General features: G+C 44.6%; 1 protein-coding gene across 3 annotated transcripts in view; it reads left to right on the top strand.

The window, feature by feature from the left end:
• Positions 1-18,113, top strand: part of LOC144693355 (spectrin beta chain, non-erythrocytic 1-like) — a 559,404-nt gene that overhangs the window by 408,569 nt on the left and 132,722 nt on the right. For all 3 annotated transcript variants that reach the window (XM_078563183.1, XM_078563184.1, XM_078563185.1), the window contains exons 6-11: positions 79-159; positions 2,440-2,555; positions 3,452-3,564; positions 3,977-4,164; positions 10,860-10,977; positions 14,089-14,247. In XM_078563183.1, coding sequence (XP_078419309.1) covers positions 79-159; positions 2,440-2,555; positions 3,452-3,564; positions 3,977-4,164; positions 10,860-10,977; positions 14,089-14,247 — 775 coding nt within the window. The remainder of the gene's footprint in view (positions 1-78; positions 160-2,439; positions 2,556-3,451; positions 3,565-3,976; positions 4,165-10,859; positions 10,978-14,088; positions 14,248-18,113) is intronic.

Genomic DNA, 18,113 nt, shown 5'->3' with positions numbered 1-18,113 from the left:
GAACCACTGTCAAAGCTGTCCAGTTTCTTTGTTATAAGTTACTTTTAAAACAAAAGCATTTTTTTTTTAATTGCCTAGGTATACCAATGTAAACATCAGAAACTTCACATCCAGCTGGAAGGACGGAATGGCATTTAATGCCCTGATCCACAAACACAGGTATTATGAGACAAAGCTCATCAGCAGGATGTGGGAATGTAAGCGTAGTAAAGGAGGATGCGGACCAATTGTTCGAGAGCACCACGCATGAGAAATTGGTTTGGAAAGTGTTAGCAGAACTCAAGGCAGACAACTCACTGGAAAGCAAAGGAAGTTGGAAAGGGCATAGCAGAGGCTTTGACCACAATGGGCCGTATTTAATTGAGGTGACGGGGTGGGGTGGGGGCATCTCGGAGAGACGAGGACAGCTAGCATAGATTCATTTAAAGGTAAGTGATGTTCACTAAACTTAAGACCTTCTGAAGCAAAGACAGACCGTGTGGATTATGGGAGAGCCAGCGAGAGCCCCGCATTGCCTCTTTTAGCCGAATTAAGTACTACTCAGACACTTAATAGGACAGCGGCAGGCCTTCCCTGGAATCAAGGACCCTGGGGGTGGAGATCCCGCCCATGAGAGCTGCTGGCCAATTGGAGGCCAGCAGCTCTACTGAATGGCAGTGCCAATGGGGAGGCTCACAGTGGGAACACCCCCACCCCCCCACCCATCAGGGTCATGCTCCTTACGTGGTATACCCCCACCTGGGTGGGATAAGGCCATTAGGTGGGCAGTAATTGACAGTGGGGTGGGGAGGCTGTCCATGGGCAATCCCTTCATTCTTTCATTAGATGTGGGAGTCACTGGCAAGGCTAGTATTTGTTGTCCATCCTTAATTGCCTTTGAACTGAGAAACTTGCTAGGCCATTTCGGAGAGCAGTTAAGAGTCAACCACATTGGATTGCTGTGGGTCTGGAGTCACATGTCAGCCAGATCTGGGTAAGAGCAGCAGATTTCCTTCCCTAAAGGATATTAGTGAACCAGATGGGTTTTACGACAATTAATGATTGTTTCATGGTCATCATTGCTGAGATTACCTTTCAATTCCAGACTTGAACCCATAAATCCAGAACATTAGCCTGGTTTCTGGATTATTAGTCCAGTGATATTACCACTACACCACCGTCTCCCCATGGACTCGCCATGGACTTAATCGGAGTGGTGGTAGGCAGGAAGGTGGCTGAGTCCTCACCCACTGCCCTCCCACCTGATTAAATGCCCTCCACCACCAGACTCACCATGGGGGAGAGCATTAAATTCTGCCCAATTTTCCTATCTCCCTTATGTTGCAAATTGTACTGGGCAAGGGGGATTTACCCAATGTTAAACGTTGGCTCAAAAAGGGAGAGAAACAAAGACCAGGTAACACTTGGAACCCAGAATTCAAAGCCAAACAAAAGCATTTAGAGATGTTTGTGATAGTCCAGGACAGCCAGCATTGATTCATTAAAGATAAGTGATGTTCACCAAACTTAAGACTTTCTGAAGGAAAGACGGACTGCAGCAGTTCGCAGATGCAGCAGATGTAGTGTAGTTAGATTTTTCAGAAGGCATTCTATAACATGTCTCATAAGAAACATGTTACACAACTTCCCAAACAGGGGAAATAGCCTTTCTCCTATCACTGCGTTTCATAATTTAAAAAAAAACCTCCATATGATTGCTATCAGTCTTCCTTGCTGTGGAGGAAGTAACTCCATTGTCTCAAATCTCCTGGCAAATATAGCTGCTGCTTGACTTAGGTTTTTCTGCACAGTTTGTCTGGCAGTGCCTGGTACAAATTTATCAAGACCTCTTTTATTTATGTAATGATGCCCCTATCAATAAAACCAAAAATGCTGCTATTGTTTTTTTATGGCTTTATCTCTCTGCACGGAATAATTTTTTGTTTTGCTATGGCAAAGTGCCAGCAGAGACATGATGGGCCAAATGGGTTAATCCTGTGCTGTAAGCGTCCATGATTCTCTGCATGGCCAGGGTCGAAGTTTCTATTAATTGGCATGATGTTTCCTCATGCTGGATTTTCATTTGTTTCTTTGATGGACCTGACCGAACTGTTACTACTTCATGCTGGAACACGTTCTAATCTTAACTGTTTTTCATGTTTTTTAGTGCAAGTTTAGGATGTAAATCTATTTGCAATTGGGTACTTCCATTAATTACTATTGCCAGTAGGGTGTATGATTGCCAGCTTAAGGAGCTGGATTTTGCCATAACATAAGGTAAAGAAGACTGCCATAACATTGCAAAACCAAATAGGTTTAACATGGAAATGGCTAAATCTGAATTCCAGAATTCTGTTAAAATCTCATGTAGCTTGAGTTTCTCAAACATTCAGCAAGCTATTCAACATTGAACATCTGTGGTAGACTGGACATATTTAAATTGTATCTCTCTCTCTCCAGGCCTGATCTGGTCGATTTTAACAAACTGAAACAGTCTAATGCCACATACAACTTACAGCAGGCCTTCAACATCGCCGAGCAGCAGCTGGGTGTAACCAAACTGCTTGATCCTGAGGGTAAGTTTCAGCAAGATAGTTACATGTGTATACGTAGCCAAATAAACTTTAGAGATATGAAGTATTTATCTAAATAAAAAGAGGGTGCCTAATGGATTAAAAAGATATATTTCCCAATCCCGTGTTCCCAACATCAAGCATACACAGAGGGAGTCAGATATAGGGTGCCAACATTGCACCCCTCATTCTCTGACCTGCATTCCCTCACATACCAGCACAGAAATGAAAGGTAGAATGGCTGCCTTCTGCATTGCTGTTCTATGATTTTGGACTAGTATAAAATTGATCAACTTTACGAGAATGTGTTATAGTAAAATAATGCATGTAACCAGCCTTTCTTTTGACTGCCATGTAACTAAATTTCATTGCTAATGGTAACACATGTAGCCTGCAACCTTCAGTCATGTGACCCTGATTCCCTGTCATAGCTGGTTTGCAATTCTTGATAATTTGATCCCAAGCCAGTTGGTGAAGTATGAAACTAGGCACTAATGCTTTCTATGATAATAGGTTTATTTACAGAATGCAGCATTACCTATGCCTCTTCCTACCTACTAATCCAGTGTCTCAACAGTCTCTCTTTATAAGTGCTCCAGGTACTTAATTAAACAATGCCCTTCACCTGTGTATTTTACCATTAATAGCTCTGTCCACATCTTTCCAATTGACTTCCTTTTGTCACTGACCACAGCAAAAAAAAAGATTTATTTAATATATTTCAAGGGTGTAGCCATTTTGCCAGGCAGATGATGTTAGGCCAAGTTCAGACTGAAATGTGCTGTTAGATCTCAAAAATGGAGTTGTGCCAGATGTCATGATAAAAATGAATGTTCTCCCTTCCTTGGTAAAGAGTGATGCCTGATTAAGAAAGAATTGTCATTTTCTCCTCTTTACAGATGTTTTTACAGAGAATCCGGATGAGAAGTCAATCATTACCTACGTGGTGGCATTTTACCATTACTTCTCCAAGATGAAAGCATTAGCGGTGGAGGGGAAAAGGATTGGGAAGGTTTGTGTTAAATGGATTTGTTTGTTTAAATAACCAACTCCATCCAAGCAGGTACATTTGAGCCACTTTCTTGGAATGCTGGTGAGAAAATCAATCTGACATGATTTTAAAGACAGACAAATTCTTTCACTTTTGATTAACCCAGTAACATTAGGACTACATGAGCAACTTATTGTGGGCTCATGGCTTGTGAGGTCTGTGATTTCCTTTTTCATGTCCTGCTGCTCACTCTTGTTTATCTTTGAAAATTTGTCATTATCCATGATTTAAGAAAGAGTAGGATGAATTGCTATCTCACAAGCAGCCATAGAACAGCCTGTTTCATTTATTTGGATCAAACTGATGCTACTGCAGTATTTCAGGATGGATTAAGAACTCGAGATATCCTACAGTGTATTACATCTTTATCCAGGTGCTGGACAATGCAATTGAAACCCAGAAGATGATTGACAAGTATGAACAATTGGCATCAGACCTGCTAACGTGGATCGAGCAAACCATCATTCTCCTCAACAGCCGCAAGTTTGCCAACTCATTGACTGGAGTGCAGCAGCAACTGCAAGCCTTCAATACCTACCGCACAGTGGAGAAACCTTCCAAGTAAGTTGCAGAAGGAGGGCTGCTGTATGCTTTAGTGTCTGGTTACAAATTTTTAGACGAGTTCTGTTCTCCAACTACCCTTTTGATGTTTTTGATCCTGCTGGCGTCCTCTGGAATTATTAAATGCATATTGCTGAAAAAGAGAAACATTGACGCTTTTCGTCTTGCATTCATCAGGACACTTTGCAAGAATACCAATGTCCTGATGAGTGCAAAACAAGAAACTGCGACATGTCGTTTTTTTTCAGAAATGCATATTGTTCGGGAATGCGATAGGTGGTGACAGATTGAGCAACTCCCAGATCTGGATAAACAACTCACACTTAAATTTGTGCAAAAAAGATGTCAAGGTTCAGACTGCTGGGTGCACAGATGATTAGTTGGACCACTTGGTTTCCCACTTGTGTGTAGGTAGCGAATCCTCTTCTTGGAAACCTTTGCAAAATGATGCCACCAACTAACTACATGCCACAAACCTGTAGGGGCAGGGACAATGTAGGAAGATGAGGTAAGACTGTACTATCACTGAACTGGGTCACCAAAATATAGTCACTCAACCCAAAGTCGAACGCAGGAAAACATTACTCTTTTCTTTGTAATCACCGTGATGCTACAATATGTGAAACCACTACACCAAGAAGTGCATTAATAGCCATTTTGTAGTACAGAGCTTGAACATTGCTTAAAAAAGAGACGCGCTATCAAAGCTTTTCGTTTTACACCCATCAGAGCAATTCTATTTACCAATTGTAAAGGGAACAGCAATTTTTACTGCATAAGAGAGTGCTGATTGGTTGGCAAGTGGACTGTGATTGGTAGAGATGTTTCCATGGAGAATCACCAGGGAACAGTTAACTGCCAAGCTTTTGTTTAAATTCAAACCAGGTAGGTTGACCCTATTTGGCAAAGGCATTGCCCTGGGGAATGAGCCAGGGAATGGCTGTCACCCAAGCTTTTGCTTTAGTTGAAAAAGGCACAATGCGTGGACATGCCCCTTCTGTCTGCAAAGGACAGGGCCCTGTGTGTGAATACATGTAGCTTCAAGCATGAGGAAGTAAGCCACACTGTGAACCCAACTGATAACCTTAAATTGGCTTTCAGTGTAGTTCTTTGCACAGTCAGGATTGTTCAGCAAGTGATGTCCAATTGTGCAATCACATCCAGTGTTGGACACTATGTTTTGAATCCTGCAAGTATGGGCTGGTTGGTGCTTTGCCTGTTACAAACAGCCGAAGGGACATGCTGTTTGATATGATCCGCCAGTTGTTGGGACGTATGACCTACACACCTGGCATCGCACCAGCACTGAAATTCACATACTATATCACTCATTTGTGTGATAGGTAGAACATCTTTTTGGCTTGATGGCCACTGTTAGTGGAGAAAAGCACTTGTGTTGCTACTGCATAGCAGCAGCGTGAAACAGCTTCACCTCAGGTTTTTGAGACACTTTACCTTTCCAGGGTAATTTGAGGTAGATGGGGCACTTTTCAGGACCAAAAGTGGCAGCCTTAGGCCCATTCTTGAGTTTGCGCGATATACAGCGAGTAATAATCTGATCAAGGTAGCCAGTTTTCTGGAAGATTGCTTTGATGCGCCCTATTTCAGTATCAAGCTTGCACGGTGAGTGAATGACTTAGACCCTACTTACGAGGTTGCCAATAAGGCCAATCTCTTAGCGTGTGGAACTGTAGGAATCCCAACCCGCACATTGACCAGTGAGGGTAGGTTTGCAGCAGCCAATAGTGGAAAACCCATTAGCAGATTTCTCAACTAGCATGCCAAGAAAAGGAAGCATTTTAGATGGCTCCATTTCAAAGGTGAATTTGAGCGCAGGATGGAGCCCGTTAAGGTGTATAAGGAAATTCTTACATGAAGCTGCAGATTCAAATGTAGCAAACGTATCATCTACATATCGGAATTATACAGGGGCAGGAGGTTAGGGGTCATTCCATCAAAGATGCATTTCTTGTGGAAACTGACAGATATTTGCAAGAGCTGGACCTAGAGGGGATCCCATGGCAACACCATCTATTTGGGCGTACATGATGGCGTGAAAACTGAACATCTCTTCTCATACAGTATTAGTTGTTGTTCCCTTCACAATTGCTATTCTTGCAAATTGTCCTGATGAGTGTAAGAATGTCCAGCATTCGGGGTACACCCTCCGAGCTGTTAGGGAGGGAGCTCTTGGATCTTGACCCAGCAATGATGAAGGAATGGTGATTTATTTCCAAGCAGGATGGTGTGTGACTTGGAGAGGAACTTGGAAGGTAGTGGTGTTGACACTTATCTGCTGCCCCTCTCCGGGGCAGTAGAGCTTGTGGGTTTGGAAGCTGCTGTTGAAGAAGCCTTGGTAAGTTGCTGCAGTGCATCTTGTAGTGGTAAACATTGTTGCCATGGTACTTGGCAGAGTGGGTGTCAAGATTCGTGGTGATCTGCCCAGATTGCCTCTTCCCCTCCTGTTCCTTCTTGTCATGCTCCTGCTCCACGGTTTCTCACTGTAGAGCTGGTAACAAGGGCTGTCACCAAAGGATGGCAAGGTTGGGTGGTGGATGGGGAGCCAATCAAGCAGGTGGATCCGGCCTGGATGGTGTCGAGCTGTTTGAATGTTGTTGGAGCTGCACTCATCCAGGCAAGTGGATAGTATTCCATCACACTCCTGACTTGTGCCTTGTAGCTATTGCTACAAACTGCTTTAGTATCTGAGGAGTTGTGAAAGGTACAGAATACTGTGCAGTCATCAGTGAACATCCTCACTTTATAATGGAGAGAAGCAGCTGAAGATGGTTGGGTCTGAGGATCTGTCCTGAGAAGCTCCTGCAGAGATGTCCTGGGTCAGGGTGAGGGTTAGCTGACTACAGCAGCCATCTCCCTTTTTGATTGGTATAACACCAGCCAGTGGAGCGTTTTCCCCCGATTGCCATTGAATTAAATTTTACTAGGGCTCCTTCATGACACACTTGGTCAAATGTTGCCTTAATGTCTTCTTAATGTTCCTGACCCCTGCAGCTTGGCTCTTTTGTCTCTGTTTGGACCAAAGTTGTAATGAAGTCTGAAACCTAGTTGTCCTGGTGGAACCCAAATTGAATGTTGATGTGCAGGTTATTGCTGTGTAAGTGCTGCTTGATAGCACTGTTGACAACATCTTCGATTACTTTACTGATGATGGAGAGTAGATTAATGAGGCAGTTTAGCTTTGTCCTGCTTTTTGTGAACAGGACATACCTGAGCAATTTTCCAGTTTGCTGTGTAGATGCTAGTGTTTTAGCTCCACTGAAACTGCTGGGCAAGAGGTGGGATGAGTTCTGGAGCATATGTCTTCAGCACCACAGCCAGGATGTTACTGGAGCCCATGGCCTTTGCTGTATCCAGCCATTCCTTCACATCACATGGAGTGAATCGAATTGACTGAAAACTGCCATCTGTGATGCTGGAGATCTCGGGAGGAGGCTGAGGTGGATTGTCCACTTGGCACTTTTGGCTGAAGGTGATTTCAAATGCTTCATCCTTGTCTTCTGCACTGACCAGCTGGACTCTGTCATGAGTGAGGATAGGGATGTTTGTGGAACCTCCTCCTCCTGTTGGTTATTTAATTGTCCACCCCCATTCACGATTGGATATTGGAGGACTGCAGGGCTTTGATGTGAATCGTTGGTTATGGGACTGCTTAGCTTTGTACTTCCATGCTGCTACTGCTGTTTTAGAATGCATGTAGTCCAGTATTGTAGCTTCACCAGGTTGGCATCTCATTTTTAAGTATTCCTGGCACTGCTCCTGGCATGCTGTCCAAGAGCCCTCATTGAACCATGGTTGATCCTGCTTTATGCTAATGGTCGAATGTGGGATATGTCGAGCTATGAGGCTACAGCCTGTGGTGGAAAGCTATTCTGCTGCTGCTGAAGGTGCACTTCACCTCATGGCTGTCCAGTTTTGAGCTGCTCGATCTGTTCTGTATCTGTCCCATGTAACACGGGTGGTACTGCCACACAACATGATGGAAAGTGTGTTCAGCGCGAAGACAGGATTTCGTCTCCACAAGGTCTATGCAGTGGTCAATCCTATCAATGATGAATGCTTTCCTGGATGAATGCATCTGTAACAGGTAGACTGTTGAGGATGTGCAAGTGTTTCCCCAATGTTAGTTCTCTCACCACCTGCCACAAGCCCAGTCTGGCATACAGGTCTCGGCTAGCCTGGTCAAATGTGATGCTACCAAGCCAGTCTTGGTGATGGACATTGAAGCCCGCCACCCAACTACATTCTGTGCCCTTGCTACCCTCAGTGCTTCTTCTCAATGGTGTTCAATGTGGAGGAGCACTGGTTTATCAGCTGAGGGAGCGCAATAGGCGGCAAGCAGCAGGAAGTTTCCTTGCCCATGTTTGACCTGATGCCATGAGACTTCATGGCATTCAGAGTTAATGTTAAGGACTCCCAGGGCAACCCCCTCTCAATTGTATGTCACCATGCCGCCATTTTTGGTGGGTCTGTCCTAGCAGTCTGTTTGGGTGATGTGGTTGTCATGATTGAATAGCTGGCAATCTGAGAGAGTTGGGTGTGAGGATGATGTGAAGCATTGAACGTTATGTATGAGTGGTGATTGATAGAGATTGTTAGTAGGTGAGTGATGGGGTGTGGTGCACTGAGCAGTGAGTGAGGCTAGTGGTGCAGTTGGTAGGGTCTCACATTTGAAGAAAAATTCACTGGCCTCAACCATTCGACTTTTGCGACACTTAGCTCAAGTCCTCGGGCCTTGACCCAACTCCTGGCATTGACCTCTAGTGCCTTCTGAATGTGTGTCTGGATGACCTCCTGGCACCTAATGGATCCAGGGCGTGTCTCCTCCTTTCTACCTCCTCCACCAAAGCTCCAGTGCAGCGTCCAAAAATCTTGGAGCTCAGGCTCTCCCACATTGTGCCGTAACTCACTATTTCCCAGATCAGATTCGCTCCCTGCACAACTGCTGGCACCTGCTCCAGCCACAGTGCGTCTCCCCTTTAAGCAGTGCAGGCTAGCTTCAGCTGGTGCAGGCCACTCGTGATTGCCTCCTGCTCAGGCACCCAGTCCATTAACAGCGTGCGGCTGCCCGGTGAAATCATTGAAATGAGCGCGCAGCTGGAAATTGATGTGTCGCCTGCATTGCGATCAGTGTCCGTGGGTTAATTGCACATCTCAAACCCCATGCCTGTTTTGGGGGGGGCGGGGGTGGGGGGGGGGGAGGAGGGGCGCGAGGGCATTCGAATTTGGCCCCCTTTATATCTTTTTCCAAAGACAATGGAAAACAAATTTACCAGAACAATACCATTACATAAATCAAGATACGATTTGGCTTTATTAACAATAAAAGAGGGGAGAATGGTCAAAGGGAGCTTGGGGGCAAGAACTTATTGGAAATCTCCTGTAATTTTCATTGTGCAGTTGCTGTAATGCCACCCTATCTGGCTCACTCAGGTCCTTCATGAAAGGGAACCTGTCAACCCCAGGAAGTCTGATCAATATGTGACTCGAGTCTCAGACTATGTAGTGGGTTCTTAATGCTCTCAGAGTAACTGTGGATAAATGCTGCTTTGTCACTGCCACCCACATTCCAAGAACAAATAATTTAAAAATCATCTGAATGTCTCATTGATTCATTTCAGGCTATCAGCTCCAGTCTTTTGCTTTGCATAATACGTATCAGTTTCATCTTTGTTGAAGTTTAGCTTGTTAATGTCAACTTAGAGTAGCTGACAGTGGAACTTTGAATACCAGTTATAATGGAGCGGACTTCCCCCCCCTTCCTACCCCAGTCAGAAATCGAGCCTCCCCCCCACCGAATGATTACATTGTTGATTACTTTGCCTCTCATCACTCGCCTTAGTTCTTTCCAACTGAGCTCATCTCGATTACTCTTGCCAGCGACAGCAGCTGGCATTGTGATAGCTGATCAATTGTTTTGCCTGCCACCTCACAGCTTCCGTCACATAATCATTTGGGACTTCCAGCCAGCCATCGAGTCGTCCACAGTTTTCAGGGAGCGAGCCAAAAATCCTCTCCAACACTGTCCCCTGTGGTCCTTTTAGCTGCACAGGTGATTACTTTTGACACTTTGTGCGCTCACCGCCAGCAATCGTTCCAGAACTTCTAATGGTAACCTCCATTACAACAGACAAGCTGAAAATCAGCCTAAAGCCTACCCATCAGTGCAGTGCTATGAGATCAGAACCTGTATACGACCAGGTAAAGATTATTAACCAGTTGAACATTAGAACATTTTTGCTTAGCATTCCAGCACTATTACATAAACTTGGTGCTGTAGGAGCCTATTTCAGACAGCACTCTTTTTCCATACGCTGTTGAAAGGCAAGTCTGGTCCTGTGGGAAACCCAAGATTTAAATTGTAAAAGCTTCCATTGCATTAAGCCTGAAATACTCAATCATATTGGTACCTAAAAAATAGACCTGATCAACAAGAAAACTTAACCTGCAGAGCTGCAGAGCATTGTTCCGGCATCTGTGGCATCTCGCTGAAATGACGGACGAAACACTTTTGCAAATTGTCACGGGTCCCTCCTCTGTAATGCTGCTAATGTTTAATTCCCAGCAGGCCGGCCTCAAGAGCTGTTGTATCATTGGTGTTGATTTGTGGCAGGTTTTCATACAAAGGTTTCTTTTGACTTGCATCGAAAATAACTGAAGCTGCCGTCCTCCGACAGGTTCCAGGAGAAGGGTAACCTCGAGGTGCTGCTGTTCTCCATCCAGAGCAGGATGAGAGCAAACAATCAGAAAGTGTACACTCCACACGAGGGCAAGCTCATCTCCGATATCAACAGGGTAAGAGCTTTCTTCACTCGTCATTTCCATCGATCTATTTGAGAGTGCAGATAAACCCAGGCGTCTTTAATCATTTTAACTGTTGGTTGAATTTAATCCCTGTGCTATTCTTCTGGCAACATAACATTGCCAGTTGCGGAGGCTTTCTGATATAGCAATACAGCTGAGGCTTGGCATTCGTTTAAACACTTTCAGGGGAGAGTTTATAGATGTAAGGAGTACATTCATGTTCCTTTCCATCTGTAGTTTGCAGATACACGAATCAAGTCATCAGAGTTTCGTTCCAAAATTCAGTTTTAGGTTCCATATGTTGGAAAACAGCTTTTGGTTGGTGTTTAATTTGTAACGCTTTTGAAAAGTTTTCTTTTATCAAAGTAACATTTCATTCATAGAAGAATGCAGGCTGTGCAGAGTTGATTCACTTCTAAGAACATTTTCAGACTGAAAATAACTTTTCAATAGTGGACTTCGTATATTTTCTACCAACTTTGTTTACTTAGCTCCTGTGGAATAATAGTTTGTTTTGATATGACATCGTCGCAGATGTCTCAAAGTGCATCACAAGCAGTGAGACCTTGTCAAATGCAGCCACCTGTGCTGTGTAGCAACAGTTGATATTGGGCCATAACTTCCGATGGAGTGGCAATTGAATCGGGTTGCCATCCTGCTTGAAAGTACTTACCTTGAAACCCAGACGATCCTATCTCTCCTGACCTTCCGACTCAGACCAGGCGAGGTCTGGGTGGTGCAAGCACATCCCTGGGGCCCAGTGTCAAGGGCTGTAGAGTCGCAGGTAAGTAAGCCACGCCCCCCTTTTTTACGGCACTGGTTGCTGTAAACCAGGTAAGTGTAAAGGCCCCACCAGGTTTAAAGGCCCTTGACAAGGTAGGAAGAAGGTAAGTGCGTTAAGGTAAGTGGGTAGGATTAGGGAGGGTATTGTGTTGGGCCTTAGTGGGAAGGGGTTGGCTGTCAAGTCGGGTTGGACCTTGTGGGGGCGGCGGGGTAGGATGTTGGGTCGGGCCCTGGGCATGTGGGGGTGGGTGGGGAGGTCGGGTTGGGCCCGGGTGTAGGGGGGTGGTGGCGGTGGGGGTGTTGAGTTGGCTCGGACCTTAGGGGGTGGTGGGGTGCATGTGGGTGGAGGTGAAAGTAGGGATGGGGGCAGGTCGGTAGTGGAGGGGAGATCGTCTTTGTGGGTGGGGGGTGGGGGGAGCCCCGTGGGTAGGGGAGTTCCCATCAGGATGTGTAGTCCCTTAGGGGTGGGGGGAGACTCATGGGGTAGTCAGGAGGGGTGGAGGGCTTCCCCTGGGCGGCTCAGGGGGATGTGGGAGACCCGTGGTGGGGGGTGGAAGTGGAGTCAGGGGCACGGGTTGTCCCCAGGGGTTTAGAGGGGAGTGGGTGGGGAGTCCCGTGGGGGTCGATGTGGGTCTGTACAATAATTACCCAGAAGAAAGCAGTGGTTTTAATTCTTCTAACTTTTTCTGAGTAACTATTGATGCGACAAGTCTGAACCGTCTGAAGTTTGCAATCTAAATTGCATTTTCGGATAGTTCCCAGTGCAGGGCCATTGCCCCGGGAAGTTTGCACTTTCCAGGCAATTGCCATGCATACCTTATTTGGGAACTTCCAGCGGGGGTTCCCCGGTGCATCTCTGGGGTACCCTCCAGATATGACGCCCTGGCGCTCGGATGTTACGACAGCATATCATACAGTGACAACCCTCTGATACCAGCCCAATTTTTTTCTTTGGAATGTGAATGTCACTGGCAAGGCCAGCATTTATTGCCCATCCCTTATTGACCTTTTTGCAAACATCGGGTTAAATGCGCTTCATTAACGGGGTTTTCTGAACAGCTCTGCAGCAGAGGGCAGGCTCATGAAGTGCGTCCAGACACATTACTGGATGGTGATCAGGAGCGGGAACTTGGCCCACTCCCTCACATATCCCCCTGACACCAAAGGCCCACATTGCTTTCACAGACATCCTGAAATCGGCAGAGACAGGGAATCAAACTCGAGTGTGTTTGATACTGTCCTACAAAGTATAGCACATTTAAAAGGTGTTCAAGGGGCCCTTGTTTGATGTTTGTGAAGACCAAATACGTTGAAAATAGACTTAAATGAAAATTAGGATTCAATCACAATTCTAAAAATTTCTTATTATATAGATTAGATAAGAAGATTTTTTGGAACAACTCTCCCTCTGTCACTTATGTACATTGTGCTCTTTATTTGTGAAGCTTATTCCATGGTCTCATAGGATCATGCACTGCCTTCAGCTGAGAAGGCAAGTAAATGAGTAGCTTGTAAAACTCCTTCAATACTGTTCTGAAGCAGCTTGCATGAAGTACCTAGTCACAGCAGCGTGGCTGGGATAACGAACTCAGGGACATGGGATTAAACCAACAAGTCCCCCACTGCTCTGGTTCCAAGGATTACTTTTATAACACAACATACTGCAATATAAGAACATAAGAACTTGGAAATAGCAGCATAAGTAGGCCATTCGGCCCCTTGAGCCTGCTCTGCTATTCAATAAGATCATGACTGATCTGTTTGTGTTTCGATTTCCACATTCCCATCTACCGCAGATAGCCTTTGATTCCCTTGCCTGACAAGAGTCTTATCTACCTCTGCCTTAAAAATATTCCGTGACCCCGCCTCTGAGACAGAGTTTCAAAGTCGCACAACCCTCAGAGAAAAAATTTCTCCTCATTTCTGTCCAAAAAGGGGGACCCCTAATTCTAAAAACAGTGGCCCCCTAGTTCTGGACTCACCCACAAGAGGAAACATCCTTTCCACGTCCACCTTGTCAATACCGTTCAGGATCTAATGTGCTTCAATCAGGTCACCCCTCACACTTCTAAACTCCAGTGGAAACAAGCCCAGTCTGTCCAACCTTTCCTCATAAGACAACATATCACACCAACGTTTACTTCCATTCTGCGTGAAGTCAACAAGTGAGGGCAATGGCATCCACATGGGACAGTAACTTCAATGCACTGAATTCAGTGTGGTCTAAACTAAGCAAAGATATTGATTTGTTTTTTCAAAAAAAGAAATCATCTCAACATCTCATTGTTGGTGACATTTGTATCTGGTGATTGTGGATAGGGCTGGGAACGGCTGGAGAAAGCAGAGCACGAACGTGAGCTGGTCCTCCGAAATGAACTGATCAGACAGGAGAAACTGGAGCAGCTGGCTCGTCGCTTTGACCGCAAGGCCCTAATGAGAGAGACGTGGTTGTGTGAAAATCAGAGACTTGTCTCGCAGGTAAAGAACTATTTCATTTTACCTTGGGAAACATACATACAGTAGTTAATGGGGTAATACAGCATTATCACTAAAGTATCGAATGACCTTTTCAACTTTCAGATTGCGCTGACCGTAGCGCCTATTCATCCATGGGAGTTTTTAAGTCAGTTAATGCCTGATAAAACCAAAACTCGAAACACGCTCAGGGAGTCAACTGAGGCATGTAGTGTAAAAATGTTATGCACTGAACTGTACACTTGCAAGCAGGCTTTATAGCTCTGTATTGCTTACTGCCAAATTTCAGATCTGTATTCCTCCTCAGTACACACACCACGGGCAGAATTTTATGGCCCCATTTCGGCGGGGGTGGGGCCATAAAATGCGGTGGGCTGTTATAAATGCCATTGACGACGGCGGGAATGTAAAATCCCGCTGTCGTAAAATTCTGCCCCATATGTAACAGGCAAACAATCTGTTCACGCACCCTTGGCAATGCTGTGTACAACAAGGTGAAGCCTGAGATTGATTCCCTATTCCCTCTTTATCTGAATTCACCTGACCCCCAAATGGCATTGTACGTGACTTGAAGATGGTTTTATGACACTAATTGCCCGCTTCCTCCCCATATAGCTCACAATATGGGAAGTCAGGGTTGATCTCAGCTTGTTACGTCATCCATCATTAATAGTAATTTTTTCATCTTGACACACAAGCGATGCCCTGGGCTTCAAAGGCTGGTGTAAAAGATGTAAAATTCTGCTTAGTTACCAACCGGTAGACCTGCATTTGGACCATCTCTTAGGATTTTCAAATAAAATTAAGGGACTTGGGTAGCAAATTGTAAACATGCGGTGTGTAAAAATGTGTATAATTTGTCACATGATGTTTGCGCACACACGCAAACACACTGGCCTGAACTTTCAGTCGACGGGCGGGTGTGATCAGTGGGCCCGGGAGCTGCTGGGAAATGGACCACCGACTGTGATTGGACCCCGACTGAGATTTCACGCTGGCCAATTAACGGCCAGTTAACGGCCAGCCAGCGTGAAATGCACGCTGAAAAGCTCAGCGCTGCCGGGATGGGGGGCGGGAGGAGGGTAGGCGATGAAGTCGGCGCGGGCGTGGGTGAGCGCTGACAGAAAGCTCCCTGACGGTAGAGGGCTGCCTTGGAGCTCAAGACCCAAAACCCAGGAAATAAAATTTTTATAAAAATAGGCAAAAAATGTCCAAGCATCACAATCAGGCACCTGAACATTTAGATTATAAAAATGCTGTGCACAGATTTCCGTTTTTATTTAATAACAGAAACCTCATCCCGCACTTGGGTGAGGTTTGATGAAAAATGTAAAGGCCGCCTGGCTGATTCGCCCGTCCGCCAACCATAAAGTTGGACGGGCTACATAAAATGACAGACAATTGTGCTGTTAACGGGCTTGATTGCCGCCTTAATTGTCGGCGGGCACACTTCCGAAGTTTTGCATGCGCCCGCCGACTGAAATATTGCGCAAGCGCGGGATGACATCAGGATGTTCGCTCGACATCATCTCACACTGTTTCAGGCCTGATTGGATCGGGCGGGCGCCTGCCCGATCAGCATAATATTCAGCCCACTGTTTCCTTGACTATGGAGTAGATACGTTGTCATATAACTAATTGTATGAAGCCATTCCTGGTTTGTTTTTCAAATGCAGATGATGATTCTATTTTCAAATGAGAAATGAGGGTTGGTTATTTGAAGGAACTGTATTATCAATGTCTTCTATTTATTTTCTAATCACTTCACCCGAAACCAAGCAGTCTTGCTTCCCCTTACCATGCGTCCGTGACTGCTGAACTGACAGATACAATGGTGAGCATGTTACCTTGGAATTGGGATCAGTTTACAGATGAACCGAAATGTGCAGCTATGGCCTGTACATCATAAATCGGAATGGGAATGTAGCAGGAACCCATTATAGTTTTATCACCAGAAGTTAACCATTAAGCTGTGAAGCACTTTTCAAATGTTCAAGTTAAGATCCCACGTACACTCTGCCCCTACCCAGCTCCCCAAAGATGGCAAGAAACATTTTTAGAAGGATGTGCAGTGAAATTACCATAGAGCTTATCAGCACTATTAAACGTTAACTTATAATGATTCATTTGTTGCATTGGCTTGGATGTGAGTGAATGTATTTGGTATTGAAGTCTGTTTCGATGCAATTATTCAATGTGAAACTGTTGTGTCTTTAACTCCTTGCCCTCACCCAGAGGTTTGTCACTAAAAAATATTATTTTGTGTAGCAGCAATTCAGGATGGCGAAGGCAAAGTATTAATAAAGTTCTTTGTCGGTTTTACTTGAGCAATGTTTTGCTTCACATCAGTAGATAGTTTATTAGGATCCACGAATCTGGCTGGCTGGACAGGCACACATTCCTTGCTCAAGCCCAATATTATAACATAAAAGGACTGGATCTTGCTGGACTGGCGCACCTTATCATGTCAGCCATTAGCTAGACTCTTGCCTCCAACCTTCAGCTCAAAATAGTTTTGTGCCAAAACTTGTTGTAAGTGCCTGTTGATAATGGCACTAACAGGGCATCTGGGACCCTTAGTGAACATTGGGACCACAGTGTATGTGTTTAACCAATGAGATTTAAGGATTCAGACAGCAACGGAGGAATGACTGAGAAGGAAGATGAATTAGAGTAAAATCAACTACAGAATGAGAAATAAAGAGAAGGAAAAGAGATTGGATTAAGGGAGAGGAAAAAGAGATGAAGAACAACTAAGAAACCCATTTTTAAACTTAAAATTTGGTACTTTTAAAACCTCTAACAACAATTGACCACATGCAGGAATGACATTGGACAGTTTAAATTGTCCCCTTTCTGAACAAGAATAGTTGATTTACATTGCATTAACGGCTGTTGTGTCGGTGATGAGGTACTTACTCTGTTAAGTTCCAGGCTTAACTTTCAGTGGTGAATTTAGTGGGCAAACAAATTCAGCAAGTTTTAAAAATAATGATGAGGCTGAGATGCCATTTGTGCAATGAAAACAGTAGAGCAGTGTAAATCAAATGGCAAACTCTGGAGGTTTGCCTTATCTCTTAATCTCCTGATCTTGTTGGTCATTTATAACATTAATAACTCTATGCATTGCTAAACCACAGTTATTTTTCCAGCAAGGTCCAGGCCATTGTGCTTTTAAAACACACAAAAAATGATTGAAGCACAGGAACTATTTCAAAATCCAAACTCCACCGCGCACATTCTAATGCAACTATCTACTAGTGGTTATATTGTCTGGATACACGGCTTCTATTCTGGACCTTGGGATTTGGAGCTGATGATGACATTTTGGAGCTAAATCGTGCATTAATCAGTTCACCTTCCCACCACAGAATCTGTTCATTCAGACCTTATAGCCAGGATAAAGGTGCTTTGGTGTTTATTTATGTTGCATTGCATTAGATGAGCTGCTCAGTGCATTTAGTTGGTAATTCAGGCTTAGAAACATTGTGCGCATTCAAGAAGCAGTGTAACTTTGTAGGGTAATGTTGTGTTGTGGCCTACATGGTGTTTACTTTACTTTTTGAATTAGCTTCTGATCCGTTTACTCCTTCCAGTGGCTGTCTCAATGTGCTGGTGTTTCTGTCTTCTGGTGCAGTGCTCTTGCATGTTACTGTAACATGAAAACAATACGTAATGTATGGATGCTTCTGAATCGTGTTGTTCTACTATAGTGCCAAGCATGTTACATTGATATTGATTTGGCCTAAAAATTGGCAAAGTTAATATACAAGTTTGCTGTTTCCTGTCGGATTCAGTCATAGGAATGTGACTTGTCACGGAACAGTTCCAGTCTCCTATGTATTTATAGTTCTATTTATCCAATTTGA

The sequence above is a fragment of the Cetorhinus maximus genome, chromosome 18, assembly GCF_964194155.1.
Source record: "Cetorhinus maximus chromosome 18, sCetMax3.hap1.1, whole genome shotgun sequence".
Lineage (NCBI taxonomy): Eukaryota > Metazoa > Chordata > Chondrichthyes > Lamniformes > Cetorhinidae > Cetorhinus > Cetorhinus maximus.
Note: the sequence above shows the minus strand (reverse complement) of the source record. Positions and strands in the feature narration are given on the sequence as shown.